Source organism: Pleurodeles waltl, chromosome 9 (genome assembly GCF_031143425.1).
Source record: "Pleurodeles waltl isolate 20211129_DDA chromosome 9, aPleWal1.hap1.20221129, whole genome shotgun sequence".
NCBI classification, from domain to species: Eukaryota; Metazoa; Chordata; class Amphibia; order Caudata; family Salamandridae; genus Pleurodeles; species Pleurodeles waltl.
Genome location: NC_090448.1, coordinates 155,845,173 through 155,862,561, shown reverse-complemented (window position 1 = coordinate 155,862,561; position 17,389 = coordinate 155,845,173). Strand labels below are relative to the sequence as shown.

Genomic DNA, 17,389 nt, shown 5'->3' with positions numbered 1-17,389 from the left:
CAGATCCAGCATCGCTGAATCTAGCAATCTGGCTCCTGAAATCCTAGAATTCGGGCACTTACAACTTACCCAAGAATGTATGGAAGTCATAAAACAAGCAAGAAGGCCATCCACCAGGCACTGCTATGCAAGTAAATGGAAGAGGTTTGTTTGCTACTGCCATATTAATCAAATACAACCATTACACACAACTCCAGAACATGTAGTGGGTTACTTGCTTCACTTACAAAAATCTAACCTAGCTTTCTCTTCCATTAAGATTCACCTTGCAGCAATATCTGCATACCTGCAGACTACCTATTCAACTTCCCTATATAAAATACCAGTCATTAAAGCATTCATGGAGGGCCTTAGGAGAATTATACCACCAAGAACACTACCTGTTCCTTCATGGAACCTAAATGTTGTCCTAACTAGACTTATGGGTCCACCTTTTGAACCCATGCACTCCTGCGACATACAGTTCCTAACCTGGAAGGTGGCATTTCTCATCGCCATTACTTCCCTGAGAAGAGTAAGCGAGATTCAGGCGTTTACTATACAGGAACCTTTTATACAACTACACAAAAATAAAGTCGTCCTAAGGACCAATCCTAAATTTTTGCCAAAGGTTATTTCACCGTTCCATCTAAATCAAACAGTGGAACTTCCGGTGTTCTTTCCACAGCCAGATACCGTAGCTGAAAGGGCACTACATACATTAGATGTCAAAAGAGCATTAATGTATTACATTGACAGAACAAAGAACATCAGAAAGACTAAACAACTCTTTATTGCATTTCAAAAACCTCATGCAGGAAACCCAATTTCAAAACAAGGTATAGCCAGATGGATAGTTAAATGCATCCAAATCTGCTACCTTAAAGCTAAACGACAGCTGCCCATTACACCAAGGGCACACTCAACCAGAAAAAAAGGTGCTACCATGGCCTTTCTAGGAAACATCCCAATGCAAGAAATATGTAAGGCAGCCACATGGTCTACGCCTCACACATTCACCAAGCACTACTGTGTAGACGTGTTATCCGCACAACAAGCCACAGTAGGTCAAGCTGTATTAAGGACATTATTTCAGACTACTTCCACTCCTACAGGCTGATCCACCGCTTTTGGGGAAATAACTGCTTACTAGTCTATTGCAGAACATGCGTATCTACAGCGACAGATGCCATCGAACTGAAAATGTCACTTACCCAGTGTACATCTGTTCGTGGCATCAGTCGCAGTAGATTCGCATGTGCCCACCCGCCTCCCCGGGAGCCTGTAGCAGTTTGGAAGTTACCTTCAATTATTTATATATGTATCATCTCAACCTTAAATAAGTGCATACTTAGTCACTCCATTGCATGGGCACTATTACTACAATTCAACTCCTACCTCACCCTCTGCGGGGAAAAACAATCGAGGATGGAGTCGACGCCCATGCGCAATGGACACAAAAGGAGGAGTCACTCGGTCCCGTGACTCGAAAGACTTCTTCGAAGAAAAACAACTTGTAACACTCCGGCCCAACACCAGATGGCGAGCTATTGCAGAACATGCGAATCTACTGCGACTGATGCCACGAACAGATGTACACTGGGTAAGTGACATTTTCAATTTTTTTTTTTTAAATAAAAACTGTAAACCCCCTCAGGAGCCAGGGTCTTACAGACCAACTACTTTAATAGCAATACGAAATTATGCTCTAAAGTGTTGGCATCAAGGCTTAGTCTAATTATAGGTAGGATAGTCTCTCCGAGCAACATGACTTTATACCTGGAAGGGGGACCACGAACCATATATGCCGAGTAATAACACTGTTCGATGGCATCTGTCGCTGTAGATACGCATGTTTTGCAATAGCTCGCCATCTGGTGTTGGGCCGGAGTGTTACAAGTTGTTTTTCTTCGAAGAAGTCTTTCGAGTCACGGGACCGAGTGACTCCTCCTTTTGTCTCCATTGCGCATGGGCGTCGACTCCATCTTCGATTGTTTTTTTTCCGCCATCGGGTTCGGACGTGTTCCTGTCGCTCCGAGTTTTGGAACGGAAAGATAGCTAATTTCGGAAGATTTTCGTCGGTATTGTTGCGTTCGGGATCGGCGTAGTTAGATACAACACCGCATCGAAGAGCTCCGGTGCCCTTCGGGGTAGTTTTTCGATCCCCCGTCGGGGCCTGGTCGGCCCGACCGCGTGCTGAAGAACGCCGATGGAACGGACCCCGTTCCGTTTCTGCCCCAAATGCCACAATAAATACCCCTATACAGACCAACACTTGGTCTGTAACCTGTGCCTGTCACCTGAGCACAGTGAAGACACCTGCGAGGCCTGTCGTGCGTTCCGGTCCCGAAAAACACTCCGAGACCGTCGAGCCAGAAGACTTCAGATGGCGTCCGCGCCGACAGCCCACCGAGAGTTCGAGGAACAAGAAGAGGAAGGTACCTTCTCGATCCAAGAATCGGACTCCGAAGGATTCGACGAGACACAAACCGTGAGTAAGACGTCGAAAACCACACAGAGGAAGATTTACAAGGCCCAGGGGACGCCACTGCCATCAGGCCATGGCTCCACCCATAAATTCGGTGACCGACCGTCGGCACCGAAAAAGGCCCAAACAGTGCCGAGATCGTCCGACTCCGGTCGAGACACCGGCACGCAGCCTTCTCGGGACCGAGAAAGTGCTGGAGACAAGCCTCGACACCGAGATGCCGGTGTGGACACGGCTCGAAGCCGAGACAGCGGCACCGAAGAAGATCGACGCCGAGAGGTTTCGGCCCCGAAAAAGAAAAAAGTCACCTCGGAGCCGAAAAAACACGCAGACAGGGTTTCGGTGCCGAAACAAACTGCAAGCGACCCAGCTTCAGGCTCTTATACAGAAGAGCACTCGCTAACCTCCCAAATGCAAAAGCATAGGTTTGAGGAAGAGCTACAATCAACTGATGTGGACCATACGCAAAAGCGTATTTTCATACAGCAAGGGACAGGAAAAATAAGCACCCTTCCCCCCCATTAGAAGAAAGAGAAGGTTGGAGTTCCAAACTGAACAGACACCACAACCAAAAGTGGTGAAAAGAGCTACCCCACCACCCTCTCCTCCGCCCGTGATTAACATCTCACCAGCACAAACTCCATCACACTCCCCAGCTCACACCACCATAAGCCAGGGTGACCAAGATCAAGACGCATGGGACCTATACGACGCCCCAGTGTCAGATAACAGTCCGGAGGCATACCCTACGAAGCCATCTCCACCAGAGGACAGCACCGCGTATTCTCAAGTAGTGGCTAGAGCAGCACAATTTCACAACGTAAGCCTCCACTCGGAACAGGTCGAGGATGATTTTTTATTCAACACACTCTCCTCCACCCACAGCTCATACCAAAGCCTGCCTATGCTCCCTGGTATGCTCCGGCACGCAAAAGAAATCTTTAAGGAGCCGGTCAAAAGTAGGGCTATCACACCAAGGGTGGAAAAAAAGTATAAGGCGCCTCCTACAGACCCGGTTTTCATCACTTCACAGCTGCCACCAGACTCTGTCGTTGTAGGAGCAGCTAGGAAAAGGGCCAACTCCCACACATCTGGAGATGCACCACCCCCAGATAAAGAAAGCCGCAAGTTCGATGCAGCTGGTAAGAGAGTCGCAGCACAAGCTGCAAACCAGTGGCGCATCGCGAACTCCCAGGCACTACTTGCGCGCTATGACAGAGCCCACTGGGACGAGATGCAACATCTCATTGAACATCTGCCCAAGGACTTACAAAATAGGGCAAAACAAGTGGTTGAGGAGGGACAGACCATTTCCAACAACCAGATCCGCTCCTCCATGGACGCTGCAGATACAGCTGCACGGACAATTAATACATCTGTAACTATCAGAAGGCATGCATGGCTCCGAACGTCTGGATTTAAACCAGAGATTCAACAAGCAGTTCTCAATATGCCTTTTAACGAAAAAGAACTGTTTGGTCCAGAAGTGGACACAGCGATTGAGAAACTCAAAAAAGATACGGACACTGCCAAAGCCATGGGCGCACTCTACTCCCCGCAGAGCAGAGGCAATTACAGCACATTCCGTAAAACACCCTTTCGAGGGGGGTTTCGGGGTCAGAGCACACAAGCCAGCACCTCACAAGCAACACCGTCCAGTTACCAGGGACAGTATAGAGGAGGTTTTCGGGGACAATATAGAGGAGGGCAATTCCCTAGGAATAGAGGAAGATTTCAGAGCCCCAAAACCCCTACTACTAAACAGTGACTCACATGTCACTCACCCCCTCCACACAACACCAGTGGGGGGAAGAATAAGTCATTATTACAAAGCATGGGAGGAAATCACTACAGACACTTGGGTTCTAGCAATTATCCAACATGGTTATTGCATAGAATTTCTACAATTCCCTCCAAACATACCACCAAAAGCACAAAATTTGACAACACACCATTCCAATCTCCTGGAGATAGAAGTGCAGGCACTATTGCAAAAGAATGCAATCGAATTAGTGCCAAACACACAAATAAACACAGGAGTTTACTCACTGTACTTTCTGATACCAAAGAAGGACAAAACGCTGAGACCAATCCTAGACCTCAGAGTAGTGAACACTTTCATCAAATCAGACCACTTTCACATGGTCACACTACAAGAAGTATTGCCATTGCTAAAACTACACGACTACATGGCAACTTTAGACCTCAAGGATGCTTATTTCCATATACCAATACACCCATCGCACAGGAAATACCTAAGGTTTGTATTCAAAGGAATACATTACCAATTCAAGGTACTGCCTTTCAGATTAACAACCGCACCAAGAGTCTTTACCAAATGTCTAGCGGTGGTCGCTGCACACATAAGAAGGCAGCAAATACATGTGTTCCCATATCTAGACGACTGGCTAATAATGGCCCATTCGTTAATAGAGTGCTCAAATCACACAAATCATATCATACAAACCCTCTTCAAACTAGGGTTCACCGTCAATTTCACAAAATCCAAAATTCTGCCGCGCAAGGTACAACAATACCTGGGATCCATAATAGACACATCAAAAGGAGTAGCCACTCCAAGTCCACAAAGAATTCAAAATTTCAACACCATCATACAACGCATGTATCCAACACAAAGGATACAAGCAAGGATGATACTACAACTCCTAGGCATGATGTCTTCATGCATAGCCATTGTCCCAAACGCAAGACTGCACATGAGGCCCTTACAACAGTGCCTAGCATCACAATGGTCACAAGCACAGGGTCACCTTCTAGATCTGGTGTTAATAGACCGCCAAACTTACCTCTCGCTTCTGTGGTGGAACAACATAAATTTAAACAAAGGGCGGCCTTTCCAAGACCCAGAGCCACAATACGTAATAACAACAGATGCTTCCATGACAGGGTGGGGAGCACACCTCGATCAAGACAGCATACAAGGACAATGGAACGTACATCAAACAAAACTGCATATAAATCACCTAGAACTTCTAGCAGTTTTTCAAGCACTAAAAGCTTTCCAACCAATAATAGTTCACAAATACATTCTCGTCAAAACAGACAACATGACAACAATGTATTATCTAAACAAGCAAGGGGGGACGCACTCCACGCAGTTAAGCCTGCTAGCACAAAAGATTTGGCGTTGGGCAATTCACAACCAAATTCGCCTAATAGCACAATTTATACCAGGGATCCAAAATCAACTTGCAGACAATCTCTCTCGAGATCACCAACAGGTCCACGAATGGGAAATTCACCCCCAAATTCTGAACACTTATTTCAAACTCTGGGGAACACCTCAGATAGACTTGTTTGCGACAAAGGAGAACGCAAAATGCCAAAACTTCGCATCCAGATACCCACACAAACAGTCCCAAGGCAATGCCCCATCTATGAACTGGTCAGGGATATTTGCTTACGCTTTTCCTCCTCTCCCTCTCCTTCCTTACCTGGTAAACAAACTCAGTCAAAACAAACTCAAACTCATATTAATAGCACCAACTTGGGCAAGGCAACCCTGGTACACAACACTGCTAGACCTATCAGTAGTACCCTGCATCAAATTGCCCAACAGGCCAGATCTGTTGACACAGCACAACCAAAAGATCAGACACCCAGACCCAGCATCGCTGAATCTAGCAATCTGGCTCCTGAAATCCTAGAATTCGGGCACTTACAACTTACCCAAGAATGTATGGAAGTCATAAAACAAGCCAGAAGGCCATCCACCAGGCACTGCTATGCAAGTAAATGGAAGAGGTTTGTTTGCTACTGCCATATTAATCAAATACAACCATTGCACACAACTCCAGAACATGTAGTGGGTTACTTGCTTCACTTACAAAAATCTAACCTGGCTTTCTCTTCCATTAAAATACACCTTGCAGCAATATCTGCATACCTGCAGACTACCTATTCAACTTCCCTATATAAAATACCAGTCATTAAAGCATTCATGGAGGGCCTTAGGAGAATTATACCACCAAGAACACCACCTGTTCCTTCATGGAACCTAAATGTTGTCCTAACTAGACTTATGGGTCCACCTTTTGAACCCATGCACTCCTGCGAAATACAGTTCCTAACCTGGAAGGTGGCATTTCTCATCGCCATTACTTCCCTAAGAAGAGTAAGCGAGATTCAGGCGTTTACAATACAGGAACCTTTTATACAACTACACAAGAATAAGGTCGTCCTAAGGACCAATCCTAAATTTTTGCCAAAGGTTATTTCACCGTTCCATCTAAATCAAACAGTGGAACTTCCAGTGTTCTTTCCACAGCCAGATACCGTAGCTGAAAGGGCACTACATACATTAGATGTCAAAAGAGCATTGATGTATTACATTGACAGAACAAAAAACATCAGAAAGACTAAACAACTATTTATTGCATTTCAAAAACCTCATGCAGGAAACCCAATATCAAAACAAGGTATAGCCAGATGGATAGTTAAATGCATCCAAATCTGCTACCTTAAAGCTAAACGACAGCTGCCCATTACACCAAGGGCACACTCAACCAGAAAGAAAGGTGCTACCATGGCCTTTCTAGGAAACATCCCAATGCAAGAAATATGTAAGGCAGCCACATGGTCTACGCCTCACACATTCACCAAGCACTACTGTGTAGACGTGTTATCCGCACAACAAGCCACAGTAGGTCAAGCTGTATTAAGAACATTATTTCAGACTACTTCCACTCCTACAGGCTGATCCACCGCTTTTGGGGAGATAACTGCTTACTAGTCTATGCAAAACATGCGTATCTACAGCGACAGATGCCATCGAACTGAAAATGTCACTTACCCAGTGTACATCTGTTCGTGGCATCAGTCGCAGTAGATTCGCATGTGCCCACCCGCCTCCCCGGGAGCCTGTAGCAGTTTAGAAGTTACCTTCAACTATTTATATATGTATCATCTCAACCTTAAATACGTGCATACTTGGTCACTCCATTGCATGGGCACTATTACTACAATTCAACTCCTACCTCACCCTCTGCGGGGGAAAAACAATCGAAGATGGAGTCGACGCCCATGCGCAATGGAGACAAAAGGAGGAGTCACTCGGTCCCGTGACTCGAAAGACTTCTTCGAAGAAAAACAACTTGTAACACTCCGGCCCAACACCAGATGGCGAGCTATTGCAAAACATGCGAATCTACTGCGACTGATGCCACGAACAGATGTACACTGGGTAAGTGACATTTTCATTTTGATGCAGCATCCGCTTCAGGAGACCCTATGGCTTTGATCCTGTTAGATCCAGAAGAAGTGTTTGATTAGGGTCTCCTGGTCTGGATTTTCTTTTTGGCACCTTGTATTTATTGAACATTTTTAAAGGCACAGTTTTAACTGTTACAGCATCAAGCAGATAGATCCAATAGCAATATGGAAGGCCACTAGTCCATACAGTTTCGTAAATTTAGAATTCAACATATATCTACAAATTATATCCTTAGTTGGGCTGGATTTTATTAACGTGGTGCAAGCGGTTTATTATAGAGCTGCTGCCAGGATACAGATGATGGGAGGCCAGTCTGGCCAGATTCCAAGGGGTTCAAGGGATGGGTGTCCTTGCTCTCCTCTTCTTTTCACCCTTTAGGAAACTGGAGGTTAATGAATTAATCCCACCCATGTATTTTCAGGGTTGGGATTCTAAAGTTCTTGCTTATGTCTATGACCCAGGGGTGGCAAAAGAGGAGCTAGAACGGGAGGCTGTAGAATTTGGGGAATTCTCTGGCTACTTGCTGAATCGGGGTAAGACTTGGGTAGTGATTAATAGTCATGCAGTTTTTGCACGTTGCTGAGAAAGCAGAGTATTTGGGGGTTACTATCATGGCTGATTTAGATCAGCTAGTGGAGGGTAATTCAGCACCAATTTTTTGTCTGTTACAGTATTGGTTTGCTAAGATTACGAATTGTTAAAAAGTTTGTTAGTGTATGTCAACACCTTTTGGATGGGTAGACGTGCTGCACTTTATAGATCACACTTCACGGACCTATAGTCCACGACGAAGCAGGGTTTTTGGTGATGGGAACAGCACAGTATACATTTTATGGATTGTATATTTGTGTTGTTGCTGTTCTTGTAGGTTATGTTACAGGATGGCTTATATTTTGATTGGGGGAAAAAAGTATGCAGATCAATTTTGAGGTGCTGGCCGGGGTCTCGTGATGCGGTGGTGTATGTCATCAATTTATTCTCCTTCTGTGTTTCAAAATTCGTAAAAATATTTTTTTTTACGGAAAATATTTGGAAATTTGCTACACTTTTATTGAAGTAAACCAAACGCTGCACGAATAGTGAAACAAAAAGTTTAATGACATTATACTCTAGTGGGACAGTCCAGATAAATGTGAACTGATGGAACATCCTTTTGTGTACCGTTACATCAGAAGTGGCACAAACTGAAGTACAAAAACTGTAGGTTGAGAAGAAAAACATGGCAGTTTTAGTTTTCACTCGAATTGACAGAAATGCGGCAGGAGATAGTGGTCAAATGGTGCACCGCAGACTGCGCAGAGAGCCTGGACGCCTTAACCATGGGCACTGGGAAATTCTGAATAGCTGGAATGCTGACTTACCATTTTAATGGCGTTTTGTCACCGGGGTGATAGAGTAATAGCAAACAACATTTCCATAGCAGGCCGACGGTGTGTGCTGACAATCCCACACTCAAGTGGCAGGGCTGCAGCCGCTTTGGTCCACTCTGATTATCATTGTTCTGTTTCCCTGGCTTTCATTTTTTACTGTCTGGTAAGCTATGCCTGTATTTGCAAGTTAACCCCATGTCATGAGGGGCACATTTATCCAGTCACAGCGTTTTAGTCAAAAGTACATGGATTACGGGTCCTGAAGCCTACATTTTAACCTTATAAAAACGTGACGCAAGTCACGGTACTGAGTGTTGATACTAAACGGCCATGGCCGAGGAAATGTGACCTTTTTAGGAGTTTAGGGCCACCGGCGTATAGTCAGCGCCTTGAGACATGGCGGCGAGGCCTCCCTGCTGCCAGAGACTCGAGATGTGACGACAAAGCTAGTTTCTCATAACCTTACCAAGAAGGCAACAACGGCTCAGAACAGGAGCAGTGTAGTTCCTATTCGGACTTTTGTGCTACCCGAGTGCACCAGTCTCTAGTCCTTTTGTTCTCAAATCAGTAGTAGAGAATGTGACATTTTTAGTAAGAAGGACAGACACGGGTCAAAATTTAAGGAGTTTATATAAAGAATTATCATGCAAAATACATGAAATATATCATCAGTATGGTGGTCAATAAACAATACAGATCATAAGTATTAAAAATCCAGCATAGATTATGTGCCTTATACAAATGGGGTTCCTCCATACAGAGGTAAAGTGTGTACTTTAATAGAATTTTAGACAAACGATGTCATACATTACTACGGATCCACTCATGATGCTATTGCATTGAATTTAGTTGCTCTCACAGTTAATTCGAACAGCATAATCAATTATTCAAGCACTAGAATCGACACCTTGTATAAATGATAGTCTCAGACAATTGGGATGTTCTTGGTTAGGTACAGCTTGGTGAGAAGACTCTGGGGACGCTCACCTTCGCTTAGTGAAAGGCTTACAATTCTTCATTTGGCAGAGAAACAACAATGATCACGTGTTACTTTGCAACATCAATTCAAGATAAAAGAAAACATAAGCTTGGTTCATGTTAGTGCAAGTTCAGTCTCTAATACATTTAAAAGCTAAAAAGAGAAAAATGCTCCCACAACAGTAAGGAAAGAAACCAGTGGCGAGATGCTCTGGTGTCGTCCATAGTGGACTGCAGAGGTCTGCATCATGCTTATCTGCATGCTCTGGGCTGTGCGTACACAGTCATGTATCCTGCCTTTTTTGAAACCCGTGAACACCTTACGAACTAGACTAAACTTTGGGGTCTAGTATTATAGTCGATGCAGGCAGAGGTGAACAGCAGGATCCATTCCAGGTCCAGTTACCACTAGTAAGCTGTGTACACCTGGAAAGGGTCTCTTGCAGCTTGTTATCTCTGTGTAGCTAAACAATGCAGCCTTATGATCCTTGGAGTCCACTTCTTTGTCCTGGGTAAAAATCTGAGCAGGTTCAGTCATTTTAGGCTCCTCTCAGGTCCTAGACCGCAGGTACTGTCCTCTTCTGATCTTCTGCTGTTCCATAGTGTTCTGGACTCCTATCCCCTCCCTAACTAGTGGGGTAAAAGTTCCCAGTCCCTGACCTATCTACTTTTGCCATAGTTCCTGTTTGCCTTCATGCAAACAGTCCCAAAATACAAAGTTTCATGGCAAATAAAGATGGTAAAGACTTCGGCCACACTCAACTTGACTCTGAGGGTTGGGTGTATGTGTGCAGGGAATGTACTGTGGCAAGCCCAGTGTTCTTCGACATCTAACACTAAAATCCAATTTGAACCACTGTACTGACAACAAAATCAGAGACATTATTCTGTTCGGACAAACACAGCATTCTCCTGCAGCCAGAGAGTGGCTCTACAAAAATTGAGCATCCTGTTCTCTCTCATTCAAGTATGCTCCAACTGTTACATGTGGGCCAAAGTGCTGTCAAGCAGGATTGACACTGTAAAGTTAAAATGAATGCCCTCAGCCGCCACCTTGCATATTGTGTGGCATTCAGACAAGTCATCTCTTCCCATTTAGGTCAGCCTATCATTTGCTCCTGAGAAGCCTTTCACACCTTTATCCCATGTATTCAAGGCTAATCACTGGCTGGGAGAAATTGGAGAGCCAATGCAAATTAGCCTCCAGGAACTTCAGACAGTGTTACAGTAACTTTCTAGAAGTTAGTTTTCCTTAATATTTATTAAACATTTGAAATCACCATTGAATTGGATTTTTAATACCTATTAAAATAGTTGTTTAATTCCTTTTCTAGCTGGCACAGTTCCTGAGATACAATATACGTTTTTGGTATCCCTTCCCAGTGCTTCTTTATGGGCCATCCATCTTTCTAACAGGGAACATAGCTTCTGGGTGTGAGCCACTGTAAGGACATGTTAATAGAACATTGCCTACTTTTTAGGGTCGAGCCTGCGTTGCATGCGCTCGCGCATGCGTTTCGCACCGAGACTCTTTTGTATTTATAAAAGGGCTCGGAGCCCTGTCAACTTCACGTCAGTGTTTTTTATTGGTTGGTGGGCTTCCCTAATCAAATCTGCTTGCTTTCATTAGTCGAAGGCAAGCATAAGTCATGCCTTTTCCGGTGGCTAGCCCTCCTCCAGCGCAGCGACCAAGTACAGAAAACATGCGAGGCTCGCTTCTTTTCCATCGGGCTCGTGGACTTTTTTTTCTCTAATTTACGAGCCCGATCTCGCTTGGCAGAAGTCGAGCGCTTTACTTACTTGATTTCACTTTTTCGGGTTATGTACATAAATGCACTTTTGCCCGATAGGTGAAAAGTCGGGTTAGGAGTTTACAACGCAATCACGAGACCCGATGCATTGTAAATGCTTGTTAATACTTTGCATCCTCTCTTGTGGGCTACAAGGCTTACTTAAAGCAAACTTTATTAATAGATGGTTTAAGTTCACAGGTCAAATTGCAGTTTTTACACTGCTACAATCACTGTACAATGATGGGCCTGAAGATATGTTTGCTTTCCTACTTTAATGGATGGCATAGTGAGTGTTTAAGTCCACTAGTGACATTTAATAACCAGACCTTGGGTACACTTTGCACCATATATTAAGGACTTTTAGTCAAGTTAAATTTTCTAAATAGGAGTACGCCTATTCAACCATGTATAAAGAGGGAGCACAGGCACTTTACTGCTGGTTAACAGGGGTAAAGTGCTGATGGTTCTTGAGTCTCCTTGTCCCTCCTAACACCCTTTTGGAGTCTATACCAGTTCCAAGGGTTTACCACCTATGGTGTCTTTTGACTTTGCCTCACTGCTGGTGGCTATAACTGCTAAGAATGGCTTTAGAGTTGGAGATGTGCCCAGGGTGTGTGTAAACCCATTGGTGTAGCAGGTGCAGTGGCACTAGGGCCCAGATCCCCGATGGGCCAATTGAACTCTGACAATTGTGTATTTTACAAACAGTTGTTAAAGAGACAATTTCCCTTTCTTGCATCAGAGCATCCTTGCATTACTGGGTGTTCCATTTTACACCCTGCTATCTCCATCTCCATCTTCATCTTGATGCTTCACCTGTCTGGGGGTGACCCATGGTAGTGGACGTATTGGCTCAGTTGTGTGCGGTAATGGCAGCAATAGGAATGAGCCATCACGTTACCATTGATGTACACTGGGTCTTTGGTGGAGTGGCTATATTTATTCTCTACCTGGGGTGTCAAAGCGTTGTAATAGAATTTTGCAACTTGATGAGTAATTGATACAAACACAAAGCAAAATTAATCTCTTAAAAACCATCATCAAGAATAAATACAGGAATTCTTTTCAGAGTTACATGTGTGTGCATCCTTCATATATCTTATTGGCGTTCAAAATGTTTGATTTTTGAAACTGAGTTCAAAGCAATTACCTTTTATTTAAAATGTGTATTCCTTTGATTTCTAGGAGAAGAAGAATTGTCTGTAATTCCTGGCAGCAAGTCTTTGGTTCCTGATGTGTGTAAAGCAGAACTACCGCATCACATCCACCCTGAAGCACTGCAAGCCATAGCACCTTTATAGCACATCTTTCAAATTTGATATGCATAGCCACTTTAGCAGACAGGTTCTGTTTGTATCCATACGCCAACATCTCCCCAGGGTACTTGAAGGAACTGCTCTTCAAGGGTGTTCATGGGCAATATTGTTGGCAGACTTTTGCCTTGTCTCAGACGAGTGGCGCAAATAAATTCGCGCAATCATTTGCCAAGAAACACACCACTATGCTGAATTACAACCATTGTTAGTTCTAGTACAAGTTTAAAAATACAATGTGCAAAAATACCCACTATATTTTGTTTCATAAGTTCATGATGATGGGTCATCAAATGTTTAGTGGGCAGACGATCTTGGTGTTTAATGTGCATGGTTCTCTCTGTTTTAATGTCTGTGAGGTCCTCACTTTTTTCATTTGGACATTTCTTTGTTCCGATGTATTTTTTATTTTTTTTGAAGTTTCTGAAACCTTTAGTTTTGCTTCTGTGCCAAATTTCATGCCATACAACTCAGAAGGACCGGTTTCATCTGTTAACAATGGAAACAATAGCCAGTGTGCCTTACGGGGGTAATTTTATATGAAACAAAGAATCCAGTGGCAAGGAGTTATACATATGTATCAGAAGTAGAAGTTGCAGAATCATATTTTTGTACAAGTTATTTAAACATGGAGCAAACCTTTGTTTAAAAAAAAAAAAAAAAAAAAAGGTTCTTGTGACTGCTTTTATATATAATGCATAAATTGATCTTTCAGGCGCTATTGTACACTAACACAACATTTTTTATGGCTAAAATAAGATGGCTTGGCATATGCACATTACCAATCATAGCAGTCATAAACATTGACAAGCGTAATCCTCTGTAGTGCAGAATTATCAGTCAAATACCCAGAGAGTCCAACACTTTCCCCAGATGTCAACAATTATTGGCCACATACACGCATTAATCTATGGATGTGATAAAAATATGTTCACTCTTTCTAATTATAAGAATATGCCAAAATGAGGGAAAGCACAGCATTTTGTTTTGTAGTGAAAGAGTATATTAGAAAAATAGGTATTCGCTGCATTTTGTACATAGAGGTTGTATATTACAAAAAAACAGAATGTTCGCCTCATTGGAACATGTGGTGTAACCTATTCCACGCTGCCCATGTCGGAGCAGAGTGTTGATGTGTATAATAATGAGGAACATGACTTGAGCAAGATCGGCCGAGGTGAATGACATTGCCCGCTGCCGAAGCAGTGAAGATCTTATTGCGAGGACTTCTTTGATTATGGAGTTACTTTGCTCTCCGTATATTTTGCAACCTATCTTCAAAGTGTGATTGTATGGGACTTCGTTGACATCACTATTACCAGGATTGACCTAACAGTTTAATTTTTTCCAGTTGGTTTTACTACTTTTAAAAATGTTTTGTTTTGTATTTGCTCATTGTCTCTTTGTTTTGTTACTGTACTGTAAAACTTTGCAATTGGAAGCTGGAAGTTTCACCTTTTTTATGAGTTTTTGTTGCAAGGATAGCCATTTAATACCACTGCACATTGGAAAATCGTAATTGTAAATAAATGCATTGCTTTGAACACGTATATAACTTTTGTAGGTAGGGAACGTTACCTTTTCTTTTTAGAAATGAAGATTTAAATCTACCGTGTAGATGTCTAAAATTTGGGATTAGTTAATTGGACCCCTATCATGAAAACTGGGTCTTTCTTAAACTCAGCTGGAATCAGTGAGCCATCTTTTGCTAATGTTACATTCGTGATGCTGAAGCTTACTTCTGGACTTTTTTTTAGATGTTTTGGAACTTTAGCAACATTTTACAGATTTAGCATACCTGGTTGTCTACATGACTTAATTCTTCTGGAGAATTTATTTTAATGTTTTTGTTGCTACATCTTAACGATGAACAACTGTGCCAAGGCTGTATTACCACTTCATGAAAAATACACTCCGTTTTCTTCTAAAAAGAGGACTATTAGGAATTAAATAATATTAACCTTTTGTAACCTTTCTAAAACAGGAAAGGTTTTACTTTTTTAAATGAAAAAAAAAATGAGGGCGATTTTTATTTCGCATAAAGAAAGTCTGAAACATTTCAGACCTAAACCTTAAAAAAACTCGGCACTGGGATAGTGAATCATTAAACACAAGACCCCTCTCTCTTCTGTTCTTCTCACCCATGCTGGGGATATCTGGTTAGCTATCTGTAGAAACGTTTTTCAGTATGCCTGCAACGTTTTCATTAGACCACCCAAAATGATATATTTGAAGATGGGTGCACCACAGTGTTGGTGGTTGGCATGATTTGTTATTGAATTTTCAAACGAAACTAAGGAGAAAGTTTGTTAAAATAAAAATAGACAAAAGGCTCAGATTAATGTAATTTGCAGAGAATATCTTGTCGACCATAAGTCATTATAACTGTGTGCTTAAATACCGTACAAAGCTTTCTGCAAAGCCTGCACACAACTATACATGGAAATTACTGGATTCAGATGTAGCCTTTTATTTTTTTAAAGGAACTCTGTATTCCCAAATTGCCCAGTATAATGTTTTGGGGGAAAACAAATAAGAAACGCAAATGACCTGACTTTGGAGTAGCAAAATTTAGTATAGAACTGTGTTCCTTGGTGTAATGAAAGTGACCTTTTAAGTTAAAACAAAGTGAAAGATTACAAAGTATCCATGTTCTACATAAGATTGTACCCTGGTACCTGGTGTTTAAATGTAATTTGTCAGAATATTTTAAATTGTGCTATTTAAGCCGCCCAGCAAATTCAAGTGCTCATATTTCAAATTGTGAGGAAAAAAACATGTATTAAGTATACAGGGGTTTCTTCATCCAGATAATAGCCATTGAGGCTGCATGGCTAAATAATTGCTGTTACTTCCAGATAATAGCTCTTGAGGCTGCACAGCTAAATAATTGCTGTTATTTTGATTGAAAAGATGTGTTTGCGCATGTGCAATTTAGACATGTCCTGTTTCCAAAATGATCTTTCCAGAGTTGGACAAGCCTGAAGGCCTTGCTCGTCAGTGATCTACATTTAGCCACCCCAGGGTTTTTTCTTGTGCCTTCGCATGATGAAATGGATCTGCTTCTTAAACTGTATGTATAGCGAGGTATTTAGAGAATATTGTCCGTATCTTAATATAGTCCCATTGAGTTTGAATTTTGAAACTTAAACGGAGCCTGTCATTGTACCTCATACTGTATGAGTAAATAAAAACATGTGAACAAATAACACATAATAGTACTTCTCAAAGTATACATGGACAATGTTTTGACTCCAGACTGGTTACCATTTCGGTCCTGGATAAAGTGTTATGGAGCTAGTGTTTTGAAAAGCTCGTCTTTATCTTGTGTAATATCCACAAAGCATGTGCTACCCACAGTAAAACACACATAGCTCGTCGTTTGCACTCTGGTTGAATTTTGTTTTCTTCGGTGTTGACAAACACATATTTTGCTATGTATTTCAATCCGAAGGAGGAAAGCTTTGTCAAAGTGCATGTGTGTCTTGTAATTTTAAGAGGCCCCTAACCTCAAAAACACCCTTAATAATGTATTGATGCCACCTATGGACATTTTTTTCATTTGGTGGTTAGATTTGCTTCAGTGTTCGCGAGTTCTGGGAATACATTTCAAACTAAATTGGAAATAGCTTTCCCCCATGGTTGCCTGTAAGACCACTCTATGTATTTTTTTTTATCTTAAATGTTGATGGGGCTTATTTTCTGTACATAAAGACTGTTGTAAAATTAAGCCTGAAAAATGAGAGGCTGTATACTGTACATTTATGACCAAATAGTTGTCTACGTGTGTATATGCCGTAGGATGAAAGTAGGTAGTTTTTGTTATTTGGACACTATGTACTGTTTTATGGTACTGCCAATAACACTTGGAATAAAATGGCCTGTTTTTAAAATTGTTATAAATAATTTCTTCCGTGGTCCGCACAGTCTGTTTTAATAGAATACTTTGTATTGTAGCAGATCCTCAGCAACACTTAACATTAAACCATAATGTGCCATCATTATGTTTTCTCAATGTTCCCAGCGGTTATTTTCTGTATGAAATATCCACGTGTTCCCCTTACACAACAGAATATTTCTGCGTAACTGGAGTAATCGATATTTTCATGGTTAATACGCAGAATTATTTTGAAGGTATTTCCAGACCGAAAAATATATTGGCAAGAACGATGATGCTTCAACCTGACCAGAGGTCAAAGATAAGATTATGCTGTACAAGGCATTGTTGACCCGTT

At 42.2% G+C, this 17,389-nt stretch overlaps 1 protein-coding gene across 3 annotated transcripts in view; it reads left to right on the top strand.

The window, feature by feature from the left end:
- IL17RD (interleukin 17 receptor D) overlaps positions 1 to 17,047 on the top strand; it is a 199,576-nt gene extending 182,529 nt beyond the window's left edge. For all 3 annotated transcript variants that reach the window (XM_069206466.1, XM_069206465.1, XM_069206467.1), the window contains one exon: positions 13,027 to 17,047. In XM_069206466.1, the coding sequence (XP_069062567.1) occupies positions 13,027 to 13,142 (116 nt within the window). In that variant the 3' untranslated portion in view covers positions 13,143 to 17,047. The remainder of the gene's footprint in view (positions 1 to 13,026) is intronic.
- The last annotated feature ends 342 nt before the right edge of the window (positions 17,048 to 17,389 follow it).